Source organism: Manacus vitellinus, unplaced genomic scaffold (genome assembly GCF_001715985.3).
Source record: "Manacus vitellinus isolate BGI_N305 unplaced genomic scaffold, ASM171598v3 scaffold_0_pilon, whole genome shotgun sequence".
In the NCBI taxonomy this organism is placed as follows: Eukaryota; Metazoa; Chordata; class Aves; order Passeriformes; family Pipridae; genus Manacus; species Manacus vitellinus.
Window position 1 is genome coordinate 17,445,830 of NW_021938789.1, and position 18,283 is coordinate 17,464,112.

Consider the following 18,283-nt stretch of genomic DNA (forward strand, 5'->3'; position numbering starts at 1 on the left):
AAACAAGAGACTAAATAAGGCTAATTTTGATATAAGGCCCCCAGACTTCCCTGTTGCTGGATCTAATATGCTTTGTTTTCCAGGTGTTTTGGAGGTGCATGTGATGGCAGAGCAAAACCAGCATCCTGTTAGTTGCCTCTCTAGCAATCAACAGTGCATTTAATGAATTGATTGTAATACTGTGTTATTGTCGTGAAGTTACTCTTGGCTTTGAGTATGTGTTTGGCTGGGGTTTGAACTACCAAAATATAAGCATATGTTGTGATTTTACTTTTCTGCTTTTACTTTGCTTTGCTGCCTTGTAAAGGTATATGGGGAAAGAGGATAGACATGACTTCACTCTATTCTGTTATGTTCAGGTTTTTCACTGTAAGTTCTTGGTGCTGATTGTGTTTCTACACGCTTCTGCTATTTCTGCCTATGTTGATGAGAATCCTTACAGAATATGCTGCAAGTCCTCATATTATGAAATAATGGGATATCAGTGTAGGACATGTTACATATTGTGAATTTCTTATTTTAAAGTAAGGATTTGTTGCTGAAAATGACAGGGTGAAAGTTAGAAGATTGAAACTAGATATTGTTAATATAGCAAGGCATGTGCAATATTGTGGATTCTTTGTATGTTTTGCTCCCCAGACAAGTCAGATCAGCTGTATAAATCCTACAAAATAGTAAAATAAACTTAAAATAATGCATTTTAAATCACAATAAAATTGTTAGTGTTACTTCCTCTGAAAACTTAATGCCACAGTTTCATTTAGCAGTAATGAAAACATGTACCCAGTTGTAGCATGATGTGCTGTGTGCTTGACAAAACATCTTACATTGTCAACAGGAAACAGCTGCATCTTTTTAACTGTACTTCAGAAAGTATTTCTTCACTTTGCAGTGCCAAGATAGTACTGCTCACAACCCATGGCTCATTTCTGTCCATACCCTTTCCCCTCTGTTGTTTCAGCACATCTGTCTGTGAGACTGAATGATTGAGTTAGGGAAATGATCAGGGGTGAAAATAATTCAGTACTTTTTTTTTTACTTTTTTTTTTGGTCCTCCTCCCAGATCAGTTCTCCAGTGGTACAACTGAGAACCAGCATGAAGAGAGGGAAAAGAGGGGAAAATATAGTAGGTCTTCAAAGTATGACACATCACCTGTATTAAAATTCTTTTCTTTTTCAGGAAAACTTCATGGAAGTAATTAGAAACCAGGAATTTCTATTATTGCCAGCCACTGAAATTGCTAAGCTTTTAGCAAGTGATGACATGAATATTCCTAATGAAGAAACTATACTGAATGCACTACTTACGTGGGTTCGACATGATTTGGAACAGAGAAGGAAGGATCTCAGTAAACTCCTGGCTTACATTAGACTGCCTCTGCTTGCTCCACAAGTAAATTGTTCAATTCCTCTCTAATTTATACCATAGTTACAGTGAGCATAATGCCTACCACATAGATAAATTGATAGTGGCAAATCATACAACTGATATTGATTTGGATTCTTAGAGCTGCATGTAAGGACTTAGCATGATAGTTTGTGTCTGTTTGTGAACTGCAGTGTATTCTGATCCTAACCTGAGATCAGTCAGGACACAAGAAGGGGTGGAGCTGCTAACAAAAGGTTGCTTCTCTTGTCTATAAAAATGCTTATCACGGTAATGTTAGTCACTAGAAGGTGTGACCTTTTTTAATTTCTTCTTTATGGAACTTGTGCAGTTTCTTTGGCTCACTACATTTCCTTCATACAGTTTTAGCTAGGAAATGCAATTTGAATAAATTGCTAGGAGTGATTTTTCTTCTATTAACTCTTGATGGGCCATTATTTGGTACTTCTTGTTCTTCCCAGTCAATACTACTTCTCCTTTTTGGACATTTACACACAATGTTGAGGAAGCCTTGGGCTCAGTTTGTTTGAATAGTGAATTACAGTTTTCCTAATCCTGTAGGAATAACTACTCTTGTTAGTGTCATGTGTATTCATTATCTGATAGCATGCATGCAAACTAGGTTCAATTATTTTTATTTGTTTTTCCTTTCTTCTCTTTCTTTGCTGGACCTTTTTTAGTAATATTTAACACTTACTATACAGTCAAAGGATTTTACTTTATGGTCTTCAGTTTGTTTAGTGAGAATTTGCTGTATTAAATGAAGAAAATAGGATTTTTATGGAACCCAAATAATAAGTAAAGTTCATTAACAAAAATGTAGTTCAATTAATTCATAGTGATAAATCACATGTGTAACATTCTGTGTATTACCTCTAATCTGATGTCATCTTGCTGGATAGTAAGATTAGCTACCAAGCATTTTAGTATTTATTTCTATGCTGATTAATAGATATTCAATAGTAGGATTTTCTCAGTTTTGGGCTTGACTTTGTAATTCACTTTTTCTGTAAACATAATACAGTGTAAGCCAGTTGACTGGGAAGAAATAATTCTTTTGTTGAACATTTAATTAATTGATAACTAAGTAACCTCTGCTGTATTCCTCTTACGTAATTGACTGTAATTGAAACATCTTTAGAAACTGAAAGTACAGAATTTATCCCAGAAATATGTACTGAAATCAAATTATGTCCACTTAGTAAGTGATTAGGAAAATAGCAAGATCAAATACAAAAGCAGTATTTCACTTGTTATTTTATGTTCAATTTTTCATCTCATCTCCAAATATATACTTACATTTCTAAAACAAGGTTTTTCTGTTACCTTTTTATTATTACTTTCTTTAACAAATTAAAGTGTTAAAGCTGTGATTTTAATATGGAAACAGTTAGTGCATGGAGTAAATCAATTTGAAGTGCCCAAAACAGTCTTCAGAATCATTTTTTTCTTCATGATCACATGACATGTGATCTGACAGCAAATATAACATTGAAAAGCTTTTTAGTTTTATGGTTGATGAGTTAAATATATTTGAAAGAAATTAAATTAGAAAATTGAGCAACTTGCTGAAATCAATAACGTTGCAGGCAGAAATGAGAAGAATATTGGATTCATACACTTTAAAAAAAAAACTTCAGGAAATACTGTGAAACTGTAGCACTGGAAGCAAAAAATTATAATGAATTGTTTTATTGTTTGGTTTTGTGTATCTCTTTGAAGACAGCATTCTGTCATCTGTCTGGTTAATGCAAGCAGTGTCCTAAATATTTGTGAGTCTCTTTCTGTTGAAGATGAATATTTGCCAGCTTCATAAGCTGTAAAATGACAAATATAATCTCTGATAAATAATGAAAAAGATGATTTAGGAATTTCTGAATTACAAGATGGCTCAGATTTCTTTTAGACAGAAATTCTTATTACTTGAGTGTCTGCATTACCTTTCTCCTTATCAGGTTTACAGTTACTATGATTTCATGCTAACATGTCATTTATAAATGCTGTTAGAAATGCTTTTACTAGACGGAGCTATGTAGATAATAAAACTTGGAAAAAAATTGCTTTCATTTCAGTAAGCCCATTCCAAGTTCTTTGAGTGAAGAATATTTATAGTAGTTTCAGTTTCAAGAGTCTGCAGGTTAGATTGCATTTCTTTTTAAATGAGATAATGTTGCTTTCAGAGATTGAGACTCTATGCTGTGAGAACTTCTTTATAGGTTGAGGGGGTTAGAAGCTGTAGAAAATGTAGGTTGCATCTTGTTATTGCAAAACTCACATTCCCACATAGTGTTGCTTTAAATATTATACACAGCTTGTCTATCATAAAAATATATTAGAGGTCTGAATTGGTCATGTTGTGTACAAACATTAGTTTTCATGCATGCAGCTGTGATGTGACAATGTCTGATTTAGGATGATAGTAATGAATTGATTTCTTTTTTATGTATATTTTTAAACTATGTGCAATGGGAGCACTTTTCATCAGCTATTTTTATTAGTGAGAACATTAACCAAGTGGAGAAATGCTACAAAAGTCTCAGTTTTCTAAAAAGTCACTAGTGAAGGGCTTTGAAAGGGTTTTTTAGTCTCTGTGTGTGTTAATATTGTTTTCTGTCATATTTTGTGTTGATTTGATGTTCAGGTTTAGTAGTGTGTACTTACCTGTATCTCTTCCCAAACCATGGTTGTCATATTTGCTACTTCTCAACCCTAAGGCAGCTTTAAGCCAGGGATGTTCACACCCTATTGTGCACAACTATTTCACAGCGAGTCCCTTTAGTACTCCTGATGACTAATGTCACAGCAGTTTTGTACCTGTTACTGGTTGGCTGTCAACAGCCTAACAATAGCATCTCATTCTGGTTTGTGGACTTGCATGTCTAATATTCACAAAGTGTTTGGATTTGGGATTTTCAGAGGCATCTGCCTTTTTCTCATTGTTCTGACAACTGGCCAAGTTCCAGTAGGGGACTTCACTTGTTTTTTTCTGTCTTACTGAGGCCACATCATGCAGCTCAGAACAATGCCAGTTGTCCAGACTTCTAATAATTAGAGTCATGACACTTAACCATACTAATAATTTTTTTTTCCCTGCAACCTGACAAACATGGAGTACAAACCACTCCAGAACCTTTGAAGTTAAGAACTTTTATTAGTAGTCTTTATTTAGTTGAATTTTATTTAAGCCAATTTATTTAACAGTTGCCAAATTCGCTTGCATCCTTGGTCTAAAATTTTTACCAAAGGCTTGTGTTAATTGATACACCGTGATCTGGATCACTGTCAGAGTGAGGAATAGAATATATATTTAAATATTCAGCCTGTGCTGAAGCAGCTTTTACAGACCCATGGATTGGGTGGATTTGGGAATGTAAGCATGAGGTTGAACTGACTGACATACCGGGAGCCTGATTCCATTTCCTTGAACATTCCTGCATGGCACTGGAACTTGAGGAGATTTTGTTTCCTTCCTTTGGACCATTAAGTTTAAATCACTGACTAAGATCAAATGGCCTTCGTTTTTTTTAATTGTTTTATTTATTTAATGGCTTAGCTTAAAATGTGAATGTTTAGTTTATTAGAAGTTTATTCTTACCCTGCTCTTTTTTATATGACCGTCTTAAAAATACAGAGATTTTAAATTGGGCAGTGGACGTCTTTGTGTAAAATATTATCTTGATAATCCTGTTTTTATTCTTCTTGTAGTTTATAGCAATACAGCTTGTTTGATTTTCTTTCTTTTTCCCAGTTTCTGGCAGATATGGAAAATAACGCACTCTTTAGGGATGACATTGAATGTCAAAAACTCATTATGGAAGCAATGAAGTACCATCTGTTGCCAGAGAGACGACCTATGTTGCAAAGCCCTCGCACCAAACCTAGAAAATCTACAGTGGGCGTGTTGTTTGCAGTTGGAGGAATGGATGCAACAAAAGGTATTGGCTTCTATAATGTTTAGTTGATGAGCTGGTTTTTTAAAAGAAATGTTTGATAAACATTTTTACTACATCTTAATTTTAAAATTCAAGGATTCTGCAGTACAGAACATGAAACATCTGAAGTGTATACTATTCATTAGGTTAAAAAGGTCTATATATCTTCAATAATACTGTAAACATTCTGAAATTGAGAGTTCTGATTGATTTGAAATTACCAAAGAAGTAGCTGATTTCTGAGTAGTGAAGTGTTTAATTGAATGAAAACTAATCTTTATTTACTTGAGTGGGCAGTAATTTGGAAAAGGAAGAAAATAACAGAAGGGGCACATAGGTGACCTGCACATGCTTTAAAAAAAAAAAAAGAAAAAAAATGCTTTTTGACTAATTGTTAAATAGTTTTGTCACAACTACTTGGATCATCTTTTTCATAGATGCTTCCATACTGTTTAATGGTAGCTAGAAGAGATCTGGCAAATTAGAAAAATTATGGCAGAGAAAGTTGTTGTTTTAAAGTTAGGACTTTTAGTACTTCATGCTTACCTTCATACCTTCATCTTTTTGTCCAATATTACAAAAGAGTGGATTTCAATATATAATTGCATTTCACAGGGTTTGTTTAATATTCCTAATATTTCTATTTCCAAAGGCTTGACTCTGCAAAGCAGTTAAAAAACCTGCTTTTTGTCTTGAAAAGCACTGAGAAAGTCCTCCTTTATAATGATGCAGTTAATTGCTGAGGAAGTCAAAAAAGACTATTTGTCTACATAGAGTTAAGAACATGGTGCAGGATATCATGGTGTCTTGTGGGATCAGCATATTGCTGAAATAAAAACTATCCTAATAATTCAGGCCTTTTTTTTGCATATGTAACTTGTCATTCAGGAGCTACAAGTATTGAAAAGTATGAACTTCGTACCAATACGTGGACTCCAGTTGCAAACATGAATGGACGAAGATTACAGTTTGGAGTTGCAGTCTTAGATGATAAATTGTATGTTGTTGGTGGCAGAGATGGACTGAAAACATTGAATACTGTGGAATGCTATAATCCTAGATCAAAAACTTGGAGTGTAATGCCACCTATGTCCACTCATCGTCATGGTCTTGGTATGTACAGTTCTGTAAAGGCTGAATGCATACTTTTAAAAGGTTATCTGTTTTAGGATTGGTCAAAAAACATTCAGAAATTAAGTTAGGGTGGTGGAAATTTTGCTTTAATGCCAACTGCTTATTCAGTGACTTTTTTCCTTCAGATTATATTCATCATTGGCTACCAACAGGAAATTTCTTTTTTCTTTTGTTTTTTTTTTTTTTTTAATATTTTGTGGTGCACACTGGACTGTCACTAGGAAATTGTGATATTTATTCCCCTTATCTAGACGTGATTGTTTTTCATATCTGTTTTTTAGGAGTAGCTGTATTGGAAGGTCCCATGTATGCTGTAGGAGGACATGATGGCTGGAGCTACCTGAATACAGTAGAAAGATGGGATCCACAGGCTCGTCAGTGGAACTTCGTAGCTAGTATGTCAACTCCAAGGAGCACTGTTGGTGTAGCAATATTAAGTGGAAAGTATGTGAATATTTTCAAATTTAAAATCTCATTATTTTAATGTAATTACAGGACCATCCTAAGTGACTATTAATAATATCCCTTGATTAATACCTGTTGTTAGCTTTAAGAGCTAAGTTTCTTCATTCACAGAAAAGATACTGTGTTGGGTCAAGCAAGCTTCTCCACAGCACCACAGCACCCCGTGGTACCTCTTATGAGTACCGTCTCTATGGGCTAATAGTTACAATCTCTTTCGTACTGAAAGGAGTAAATAGTTGTTCTCTTTCACTGAGACTCCAGTGATTTCCTCTTACACTGAACATTTTAACTTTGTTTGGCGATTTAAACTGAATTTTGGAATTTAGATTCCAAAACTATTGCAAAGTCATGGAGGACTACTCATGTTATATTGTATTAACTCAGAACAGTAAGCTCTGGCAAATTAATCTAATCTGGAATGGTATCTGAAATCTAATGAAAATATGCCTAATTCTTAATAGAAAGCATATTTAGACAACTAGGTTGTTTTATAAAGCAGCCGTAGGAAATGGCTGGAAGGGACGTCAAGGAGTTCCCTTATCAACTCCGCTACCCCAAAGCTGAATCAATTATATCTAAATTATATCTAAAATGCTCATAGCCAGAGTGATCTTGTTCTTAATCTCCAGAGGGTATAGTTTCTGTAACTTCCCTAAGATATCTGCTTAACCTTTAATACATCTTTGAAATTCTCATGATGTCAAGTTTTAAATGCCTTTTGCTGATTTATATTATTATTGTTCGTACTATCCAAAGTGAACATTGAAGATGCGTCTTTTCTTTCCTACTTGCAACAGCCTTCTGTATTTACAGACACATGTTCCCTGAGTATTCTGTCATCAGGACTGAATAACTCCATCTCCTGTCTTTATTTGTAGGCCATGATTCCTAGACTTTTGAATTATTTTTATTATTTTCCTTTGGGCTAAGTGTAATTGTTCTGTAGCATCCCAAAATATAAGTGTACTTTCATCAAGCTATTATGAAAATAAAAATCAGTTGGAATCACAGACCTGTAGAATAATTTTGATTGGAAGGGACCTCTGAAATGATCTGATCCAATACCAACTCAAAGTAGGGCCAACCTTAAAGTTGGATCTAGTTTCAAAGTTAATTGAGGTAATTCAGGTCATATGTGTTTTGAATATATCCAAGCATGGAGATTCAACAGCCTTTCCAGGCAACCTGTTCTGATATTTGACCACCATTGTACTGAACATTTTTCTTCTAATTAATACTCAGTTGAAATTTCCCATGTTTGAAGTTGTCTTTTTTTCTTCCTCCTTTCTCTGCATACCTCTGAGAATGATCTGTCTTCTATGCAACGTTATACATACATCTGTGTAACATTCATTAAGTGGTTGAAGACAGCAGTAAGATGCCTCCTTAGCTGTCTTGAGAATTCCTAAGACTGTACAAAGGCAGCTCTCTCGGCCTCTCCTCCTGTGTCATGTGTTCTAGCTCTCTCATCATCTTCGTGACCATCAGCTGGACTTGCTCCAGTGTGGCAAGATGTTTCTTGTACCAAGAGCCTGTTGCATTATACTATGAAATTTGGCAGAAGATAACCCCCTTGCATTCCAGCTGGTCCTCAGAGATCAGAGGGGCTGGATGCAGCTGGGCTGAATTTCTGTTTATAACCAGTTCAGTGCTGTAAGTCTGGTCGTGTTCAATAACTTTTATGATCACAGATCCACAAATTGAAGCAATTTGGCTTATTGAAGCAACAGAAATACAGATTTGGAATTGCTGTTGATAAAAGCACTTACTGCATCAGTGCTAAATATACTAAGGCTAGCCAGTGACTAACTAAGCTAAGTTAGCAGTTCAAGCTAAATTAATAAATTCAGTTTTTCACTTCATCCTTAATTAAGCTCAGTTTCACCTGGATATGCTCCGATGCAGAAGAAGGTGCAAATCTTACCAAAGATTTGGGGGTAGAGAGAGGAGCAAACCTGTTGACTTGTCACCAAAATGGGGTCATAGTTTTATCCTCTCAAATGGAGGATTACCCTACTACAGGAATACCATAGTAGACAAAGCTGGTGATTTACTGGGTAGTATTGTCATTGTGGATGAATATTTGCACTGTGTTATCCACAAATTTTCACTTCCTGCTTATAATGCTATCTGATGCATCTCCCTTGAGATACTTGAATATTGTCAGGTAGCAAAAAGCTTTTCACACCTATTTTATTTTATTTTATTTTATTTTATTTTGGACACCTAGTCTCCTGGTAAATTAGTACAGCTGAAATGCACCTACAAAGGGTACTGTGAGATCTGGAACAAGTTCCAAGAATGAGTGGAAATGCTCAGGAAGGAGGGATGAACTTTAACAACCAGCAAACAGAGTGCCTTGGACTGCCTTGGAACTGCAGTCCCAAATGTCTAAGTTAGGTTTAAAGCTTCCTATATATTCAGCGGAGGATTCCAGGTGTGGTGAAAAGCACCAGAATTAAAGCCACCATTATTGTAGAACATTGAGTAGACTATTAATGGAGGCAACAACACTAGATACCTACAGCTGAAAATCTTAGAAATGTATGCAGTATTTCAGCTGCAGGAGCAGTAATTTCTGCACTTTCTAGTAACATCTGTCTGTAACTTGATATATTTCAGATGATTGGCTCAAAACCTTCATATAGAGAAATTAATATGTCTTTCTCCATGTCCAAAATGGGAAGTCACTGCATAAGTGATCAAAACTCTGTCATGTTTCGGGGAAGGTAAAGTGGGAGACTTCATTTAAATGTTATATTGCATAAAGGATTGATTCTTAGTCATGAACTTTATGGAACTGCAACAGAGATTTTCAGTATCCTTCAGTACATTCCTTAGGTTAAACAAGTTGTGTTACTAAACATGGGAACTTCCATGGAATTTTTTTTAAGAGTATTAAAATTGTTACTGAGAACTACTAGCTCAATAAATCATATTTACATTATGTTTGTATTTAAATTTGTTGGTTAGTATATTTAAAAAGCCAAGCAACAGTATTAACTGTGGACATCTTGAATAGTGCTTCATGGTAACTGTTGTAAATTGTTCACATTACCATTATATACAGTATCTAATGTTTGTTTGATTATTTAACCATACTATAATGTGCCTTAGGCTCTGAAAGTATTTCATTAATGTTATTTCAGGTGATCTCTCTTACTGGATTTTACTTCTGATGTGTTACTTCCTTTTAGAATGGCTTCTGTGTTCCTACTTTTCCAAATAACAGTGCTGGGCATGTCTGCTTCTATACCTAGATTGGTCATAAACTCTGTGCATAAACTCTTTATCCAGTTTGATTATTGGATTAAAGATTCATCAGTGATGGATTGCTCCTAAACCAACTTTTTTCAATCTAGCCCTTCAAAAAAGTTGAAATCCTTTATTAGTACCAAATGCTAGAAACCTTTTTGTTAGGACTGAGTAAATTGAGCCACCTAGTGGGTGTGAGGGAATTAACATAGTGCTGTCATTCATGAACTAGAGCCCAGGAAAAGACTGGAGAAAAATCTTACCTGAGTTTTTGCAACAGAACAGTTTATTGAAAGTTTAGAGTCTCCTTCTAAACTTCCCTTTTTAACAAACTTTTTAAAATCCTTCATATTTCACTGGAAACTGTCTTGTTCAGACAACATTTATTTACTTTCTTTTTTACTTTCTAGGCTTTATGCAGTTGGTGGTCGAGATGGAAGTTCGTGTCTTAAGTCAGTAGAATGTTTTGATCCTCATACAAACAAATGGACTCTCTGTGCTCAGATGTCGAAAAGAAGAGGTGGTGTGGGTGTAACCACCTGGAACGGGTTCTTGTATGCAATAGGTGGCCACGATGCCCCAGCATCAAACTTAACATCCAGGCTGTCAGACTGTGTGGAAAGGTAATATCCTGATGAAGGTGCATCCTGCTATGTGATTCTAATAGTGTTAATTGATGGAATGATTTATGGAAAGAGCTGTGAGTAGAAACCCAGTAAAATAGTTGTGTTATCTTTATTAGGAACAGAGGAAACCTACATATAAAAACATGTTGTGTAATCATACTATGATTCAATCTGTTACCAAGACAGATTATTTAAAGCAAATTCTCCCTAATGCAATTCATCTAGATTTTTTTTAACAATTTTATTGCATAAATTATGATTGATAACTGAGAACAACTTAGAATTGAATGCTTTTAAAAATGGAGCAGAACTTTTTCCACACAAGAAGTCTGTATCTATTCATGTAATAACTTTCAAAGGAGTTAACAGACAGGTTTTACTCTTTTTGTATCCCCTGATGAGACTTGGAAACTGATATGTGATTCAGTCATTCCTAAGTTGCTATGTCTTTATGTAAAGTGATTAATGAATGACTATATCGCAAATTGCAGAAGCACATGTGATCTATAAAATAATTTTTAAAAGATGGCAAATACTTCATAATGCACTGGCATTAAGTCTTCACTGGTATTTCTGAAATATGCTTTAATTCTCTCCCTGCCCCCCCCCCCAAATTGTAAAACTTTTCTTCTTTCCTGTTGTCTCCCAACACTTACAGTGAGTCTTCACCACCCATATTGTCCTTTTACTAGATTTATTAATGCCAGGAGTTATGTTTCACTCTCCTCCAAAAAAATTCCAAACAAACAAAAACTAAACCAAACCAAACCAAAATAAAAAAACATGCCACAAAAAACACCCCAAGAGAGCTGTAGTTTTCAATCTTTCAGAGTCCTAGGAGACCCAAAAATACATAGTGTGGCCCATACCACTTAACATGTGGAATTTGCACTAAAAAGACCCCAGAAAGGTTTGCATATAGGAAGTTACATCTTAGCAAATACCAGATTTTTAGAGCAATACAGATAATTAGAAGCCCAAGAGAAAGTAATAGGTCCTTGTATTTTTCTACATCAGTATTCTCTGAAACAAAGTTATAGAACACATGACTTCAGTAAATAGGAATCATCTTGTAATATATTTTGTCCTTGCTCTTTAAGAGGACCATCAACTTCATGGAACTAGTTCCTGTAAAAAATTACCACACTAAGCTTCTGAATATTTGTCTACCACTGTATTTGCAATAAAAGTTGTTTTTCTCAGATAAATAAAATTATTTATAAATTATAAAATAAATTGAAAAGTAATTTCTAGATGTAGCTTACTAATCCCCCTCTTCTATTTGCATGTGTGCTTCAGGTAGTGTTTTTATGTTATGATTATGTAATACTTTGATTAGAGAACAGCAGGTAAAATTGTTGGAGCTCATTATATCTATGCTCTTCATGCAATAAAATTAAGACTAGTATACTCCAAACTTGCTTTTAGCAAGTGTGATCTAGATGACCTCTAAGCCAAATAAATATTTTCTTAGTATAGTTCTTTGGAGCCCTTCAGAGCTCTGTGATTAGATCACTTCTTCTGTAAGCATCTGTAATCTTAACATTATCTCTTTCAGTCAAGTTAAAATATATTCCTTGACCTAAGCATATCATGAACTCTCCTCTGTAGTTCTCAGTTTGACTCGTAAAGACTGTTGGTACTGTTCTAGAACCACATTTAATGTTTTTCATTAAACCATCTGCCATTTACTGTGCTGATGCATCTGATTTTAAAAGTGTTGTAAATTATCTTAAGGGTTTTGCATCTCATCCAGAATTTTTTTGAATTGTTTTGGGGTTTTGGGGGTGATATTTTTGAAAATTATAATCTTCCATGGCAAGTAACTCTCTTTAGTACCACACTGAATTTTAACAGCCTGTGCTTTGACATACAGTATTTATCATTTAAAGCCAGCACTTGCTCTACTACAGTGTAACAGCAGAACTATTTGTGCAATATGTTTAGACCGAAAAAATGTAGTAAGAGCAGCTGTATGTACATGTCTGTATTTATACATGGAAAGCAACACAAAGTAAATACTTAGAAAGTACTGTGTTACTAGATGACTAAAGAAAAAGTCTCAAAGGGAGGGAATTTGAGGGGGAGAAGTCCTTTGAAATTAACACCCAAATCTGTACTCTCCCGTTTTCTACTACCTTGACAGCATCAATTCCAGTACATTTTTCCTGTTGAGCTTTGGCAACAATTTTAGGCCTAACACAAATTTTCTTTTAGGTATGATCCCAAAACAGATATGTGGACTGCTGTGGCCTCTATGAGCATTAGCAGAGATGCAGTGGGAGTATGTCTTCTTGGTGACAAGTTGTATGCTGTTGGAGGATATGATGGTCAAACATACCTTAATACAGTGGAGTCTTATGATCCCCAGACAAATGAATGGACACAGGTATAGTTTCTCATCAGATCATGCACTACTATTAATCTTGTTATTTCAAGTGTGCCTGTTTTTACAAGGAGAATTTAAATACTCCTTCTCTAAAAAGCACTTTCTTACTAGTCTGTTTTGAGTGTCTCTTTTTTCCCTTTGTGTACCCTCTTGAGACGACTTACCTCGAAAAGACAGTTGTTAACTTTTAATGAACTGCCTTCTTTCTTTGGCAAGAGTATAGCTATTTTCTTTGACAGTTTCAACTAGTTTTAATAAAAAGTTCCCAAAACTGTCACAAAGGGTTCTGTTTACATGACTTCCCATTCTGAAGATAAATGATAAATGTAGATTAGTTTTAGCTCTAATGTGTCTCTCAACAAGTTCATTGATTTCTTCAAGGTTTTGATCATCTTTTCATAAATAATACCTTCCTAATGTGAATGCAATGTAAGTGTGTGCAACCTTCAGAAAGCCTTTTCCCATTTTTCTTTTTGCGGCTTTAAAAAAAATAATTCTTCAGTTCATGATCAGAAATCATTACTGTCTGTTCAAAGCTTGGTTACTTTTATATAGCTCCAGGAATGTACCTCTCTGTTGGAAGAGCACACACAAGGACATCCTGAGCTGGCTGTCCTTTGGTGTCTAATGCCATTTGAGATACCCTAAGGCATCTACATCCACAGAAGGCTGACAGATACAGCACAGAATCTATAGGAGGCCAAGGCTCTCCTGGAGTCCAGTTGCAGACCAGAATGAATGTCCAGGGTCATCTGAAATAGCATCAGACACCACTATTTAGGCAGCTGAATTCTGACCACCTGAATATGCTGTCCCTGTATAACCGCAGATTCTTAATGCAAAAAGAGAACTACATTGCCGTCTAGCAAAATCTCTGTAACACAGAAAACTCATCTGTCCATTTCCCCCCACTTCATACTGCTGCAAGATCTTAAAACACAAGTCATCAAGGAGGCTCATCAGAGCTTGGGGCCTTCGCTGGTACTGGTGCTGGTGATGATAACCCTGTCATTGTTTGTCCTGCTAAAGAAAAAAACAAACAATGTACCAGAGGACAGAAACTGTGCTTCTCACCACTGCACCTAAACAAATCTCGCATGGTGTCTAGGTGGTGACCACCTGTATGTACCTGTGTATCCTTAGCCTTGACCCTCTGTATCTCACTGAATACCATGATCCCAATATATAGGACAGTTTCGAACCCTTCCTAGAGGGTTTTGGAAATGTTTGTGTACCTTCCTTCTCTCTTGTTATGTCAGCAGTCTGACACTGCTTTAATCCACACACACTTCAGAAGAGGGTTGTGGAATTTTCTCAGATGAAGTTTGCCAGAGCTACAGACAGCCTAGGATAAGTCTTTTGTTCCTGGGAAAAAAATAAATAGGGGAGTTGGCATAAACAGCCTTTTTTGTCTTCAGGATGATCTCTGTACTGCTTGGTGTGCTATTCACACACACTCCAATACAATGAAGGTTAAAACGGGAAGCCAAAGTGAGTGTTAGAAACTGCTGTCCTCTGTTCAAGTCCAGCAGAATCTCAGTAGAAAAGGATCTTGCCAGAAGCAACTTCTGTTTACAATTAAAGAATAAAGTCTGGGAAATTATTCTGATTTCAAGAACTCTTAACAGGATTTTGTCAAATATTCAAGTGAAAGGGAGAGGTTGCCCCTATAATTTTTGGCATTTTCTGTTTGTGACAAATGCATCGTTTTGCCAACCATTACTCAGTTGTCAGACTGTCTAGCTCAGGTGTCCAGTTTGTACTATGTCAAAGGTTTCTTTTTCCTGTGATACTGAATAATTTAAATTATCAATAAGAATTGCTTGATGTTCTTGGGACTTGGTATTGCTTTCAGAGTGCTTCACTCTATTATATAAAATATCTTTACCTTTTCTGTGAGTTTTTATCCAAGTTTGGACCAATTTGTAAGTCACATTAAGAGAGCATGGGTGATATGATCCCTCTACTGCAGCTGTACAATTAGGGGAAGAAAATTACTTAAAGCTGACTGCATTTATCTCATGGATGGTTGCTTTGTTTTATTATTTACAGGTTGCACCACTGTGTTTAGGAAGAGCTGGAGCATGTGTTGTGACTGTAAAACTGTAAATTATTATCTCCATGAAGGTGACATTCTCCTGCATAGACTCAGACAATTCTTTTTTCCTCAAGCAAACTACCAGTGCACCAACACCAGCTGCAGGATACCTACCACAGCACAGTCTGAAGCTGATGGGAACGTGTTGTTCTTATGGACCAATATTAAGCACTTTTAAAAAAATTCTCTTTGTTACTCATATGTTACAAGAATTCTATTTGTAAGAAAATCAGCTGCAACCTGCCGGTTGTCAGCAGAGGACTTGTGTTTAGGAAGCGCTAAGAAGATGAGTGAACTCACCATAATAATCAAATGTTACAGATCCAGGACCTTGATTTCCCTAAACAAGCAGAGGAATGATGCTATAAATGGATATACTTTGATATATTTGGGTCTATATCTGGGTGAAAATATAGGATTGGACCTCGTATATTTAATTTGCCTATAATAAACACATTTGGCTATAGGTTGACAAACCAATGCAAACTATTGTAAATGGCAGGCATAATGCCTGCCTTGGAAATGAAGTTGTGTATTTGGTGAATCTTTTGCACTTTTCATCATCATTCCTAGTTTAGCCAACTTTTTATTTAACCAAAGCCTTATTTTAAATGTTGTCTTATTATGCTAACAGAAACCTGCTATTTAATAATTTTTGACAGATATTTTTGACATCTAGTGTACTTTTTGGATTTTCAAAGTTTTTATGCAAGATGCAGAACATCATACCTTTTTCTGTACTTTGATTCTTATATTTACTTTGCTATTTGTGTGAGTTATTGGAAGAATTCTAAAGTGTGATTAACAGTTAACCAATTTAAGTTTAATATTTGCACTTTGGAATTTTTGAAGCATTCCATTACATATAGACTAAATACATTTTCACATGAGGCTTTGCACTACTTTGAAATGTATAATTTTATAAAATGAAGAAATTGTCTGTCTTTCCTGTAAGGTTATTTAAAAATTTAAAGGGCCTGATCCTGCAAGATGCTTAGCTGCCACCACTTAAGCATGTTCAGCATCTTACAGAAGCATGTGTGTGCCTCGAAGGACTGTATCAAATTAGTTACTGTATTTAACAATTATCTATTCTTTTCAGATACTTTGCAATTTGCCTTTCTCGAGCCCTATGCTGTTACACCAAATTGCTTTGAATGGTCTAAATGTTCTCGGGAGAAGCCTTTTTGTATTTGCTTTTCCGTGCCTTGTCTCTTATGTTTCCCAAACAGCACCGCGTGTGAAAAACGGGAAGATGTGAACTCATTGAATGGGGTTTTTGGTTGTTGTTGTTTTGTTTTTTTTTAAATTTGAAGTGTCCGATACCCGAAGTCCTTTGTACATTTGTAATTTTAAACGTGTATTTTAACGCTCTCGACGAACTATTTATTGTTTTAAAAGAAATGAGTGAGACACTGCGATGGAAGTTTCGCAGTTGGAATACAGCTGATCTCAAGAGGCTTTGTTGCTGGGTGTGTGTGTTTATTCCCTAGATTAGAGCCCGCTCTGTGTGCCCCCGCTCTGGAAACACCCACTTTCCCCTCAGTACTGCCCACACGCGGTCCTGACGGCCGCGGCCTCAGGGCCGGGCCGGGCTCTGCGCCCCCTCCGCCCGCTCCGCCCTCTCTGTCTCCGGGCGACCGCGGCGCCGTGGCGGGGCCGCTGCGCGGTGCCGGCGCCTCCGGCTCGGGGCCGCGCATGAGGGGTCCTTCGGGCCGTACGGGCGGGCGGGGACCGCGGGCGGGGGCGCGGTCGGGGCCTGCCTGGGTTGTGGGAGGGGAGGGAGGTGCGGCGAGAAGCGCCTGCCGCCAGCAAATGGGGGGCCTGACGTGCTTGCCTGCACTCCCGTATTTGTTTTCTTTCTCGTGGAATGGCTTAGGTTGGAAGACAGCTCATCTAGTTCCAACCACCCTGCCATAGGCAGGAACATCTCCTGCTAGACCACGTTTCTCCAAGCCCCGTCCAACCTGATCTTGGACACTTGTATGGAAAGGGCATCCACCACCTCCCTGTGCAGCCCATTCCAGTGCCTCACCACACTCACAGCAAACAACTTCCTCCTAATATCTGATCTAAAACTCCTTCAGTTTGAAGCCATTCCCCCTTGTCCTGTCACTACATGCCCTTGTAAACAGTATCTGTCCATCTTTCTTGTAGGCTCCCCTCAGGTACTGGAAGGCCACAATTAGGTCACCCCGCAGCCTTCTCCGGGCTGAACAGTCCCAATTCTCTCAGCGTTTCCTCACAAGAGAGGGGCTTCATCCTTCCAGTCACCTTGGTGGCCCTCCTCTGGACTCTTATAAGTCTTTTTCCGAATCAGATATAACTGTCCAATGTCATCTGTGCCTGTGGCATGTGGTGGTTGTATTCTTGCGCTTCTTGTGAGTAAAATGCAAATTCAGTGTGAAGAATACCTCCATTTACATTCATCCAAAAGAAGGGAAGAAAACTTTTGCAAAGGCTTGAGCAAGCCTTGCAAACATTTGGACACCGGGTGGACACCGTATGTTTGTGTTTATCTGATCATGTGGGAGAAGTATAAGTCAGGATAACAAGCTGTGAAACAAAGTTGTGGGCTTTGTCTTACACCCAGGTTACAGAAAAATCTGTACAGGTATTGTGAAAGGAAGAGGAAGTTCAGAAACTTTCTCAGTTGAAAGTCAGAATCTTTTTTTAGAGTAGGTTGCTTTAAGGTCTTTGCTTTTCAGACCCAACAGTTCAGAGTAACAAAATGGTTATTTGTCTTTAAAAGATTAAATGTTGATTCTTCTGTGTTTTACAAACTAAGGATGCTGTCTGGTCCCAGACTTCTCCATGAAATTTGGAAAACTGCTACTTTCCGGTCTTTGAAATGGAATGGGAGAGTCTCGTGCAATTTTTTAATTCCTGTAACTAAGAGAAAAAATATTAGTTGTGATAGAGTTCTTAATGCAGACACTCATTATCAGAAATTTCAATTTTTTCCACTAAACCAAAAGATTTATTATGTCGAATGTT

At 36.7% G+C, this 18,283-nt stretch overlaps 1 protein-coding gene across 5 annotated transcripts in view; it reads left to right on the forward strand.

Moving 5' to 3' along the window:
- Positions 1-16,747, forward strand: part of KLHL5 (kelch like family member 5) — a 56,618-nt gene extending 39,871 nt beyond the window's left edge. For all 5 annotated transcript variants that reach the window (XM_018068314.1, XM_018068322.1, XM_018068288.1 and 2 more), the window contains 7 exons: positions 1,181-1,393; positions 5,136-5,322; positions 6,208-6,432; positions 6,735-6,897; positions 10,584-10,796; positions 13,017-13,188; positions 15,241-16,747. In XM_018068314.1, coding sequence (XP_017923803.1) covers positions 1,181-1,393; positions 5,136-5,322; positions 6,208-6,432; positions 6,735-6,897; positions 10,584-10,796; positions 13,017-13,188; positions 15,241-15,297 — 1,230 coding nt within the window. In that variant the 3' untranslated portion in view covers positions 15,298-16,747. The remainder of the gene's footprint in view (positions 1-1,180; positions 1,394-5,135; positions 5,323-6,207; positions 6,433-6,734; positions 6,898-10,583; positions 10,797-13,016; positions 13,189-15,240) is intronic.
- The last annotated feature ends 1,536 nt before the right edge of the window (positions 16,748-18,283 follow it).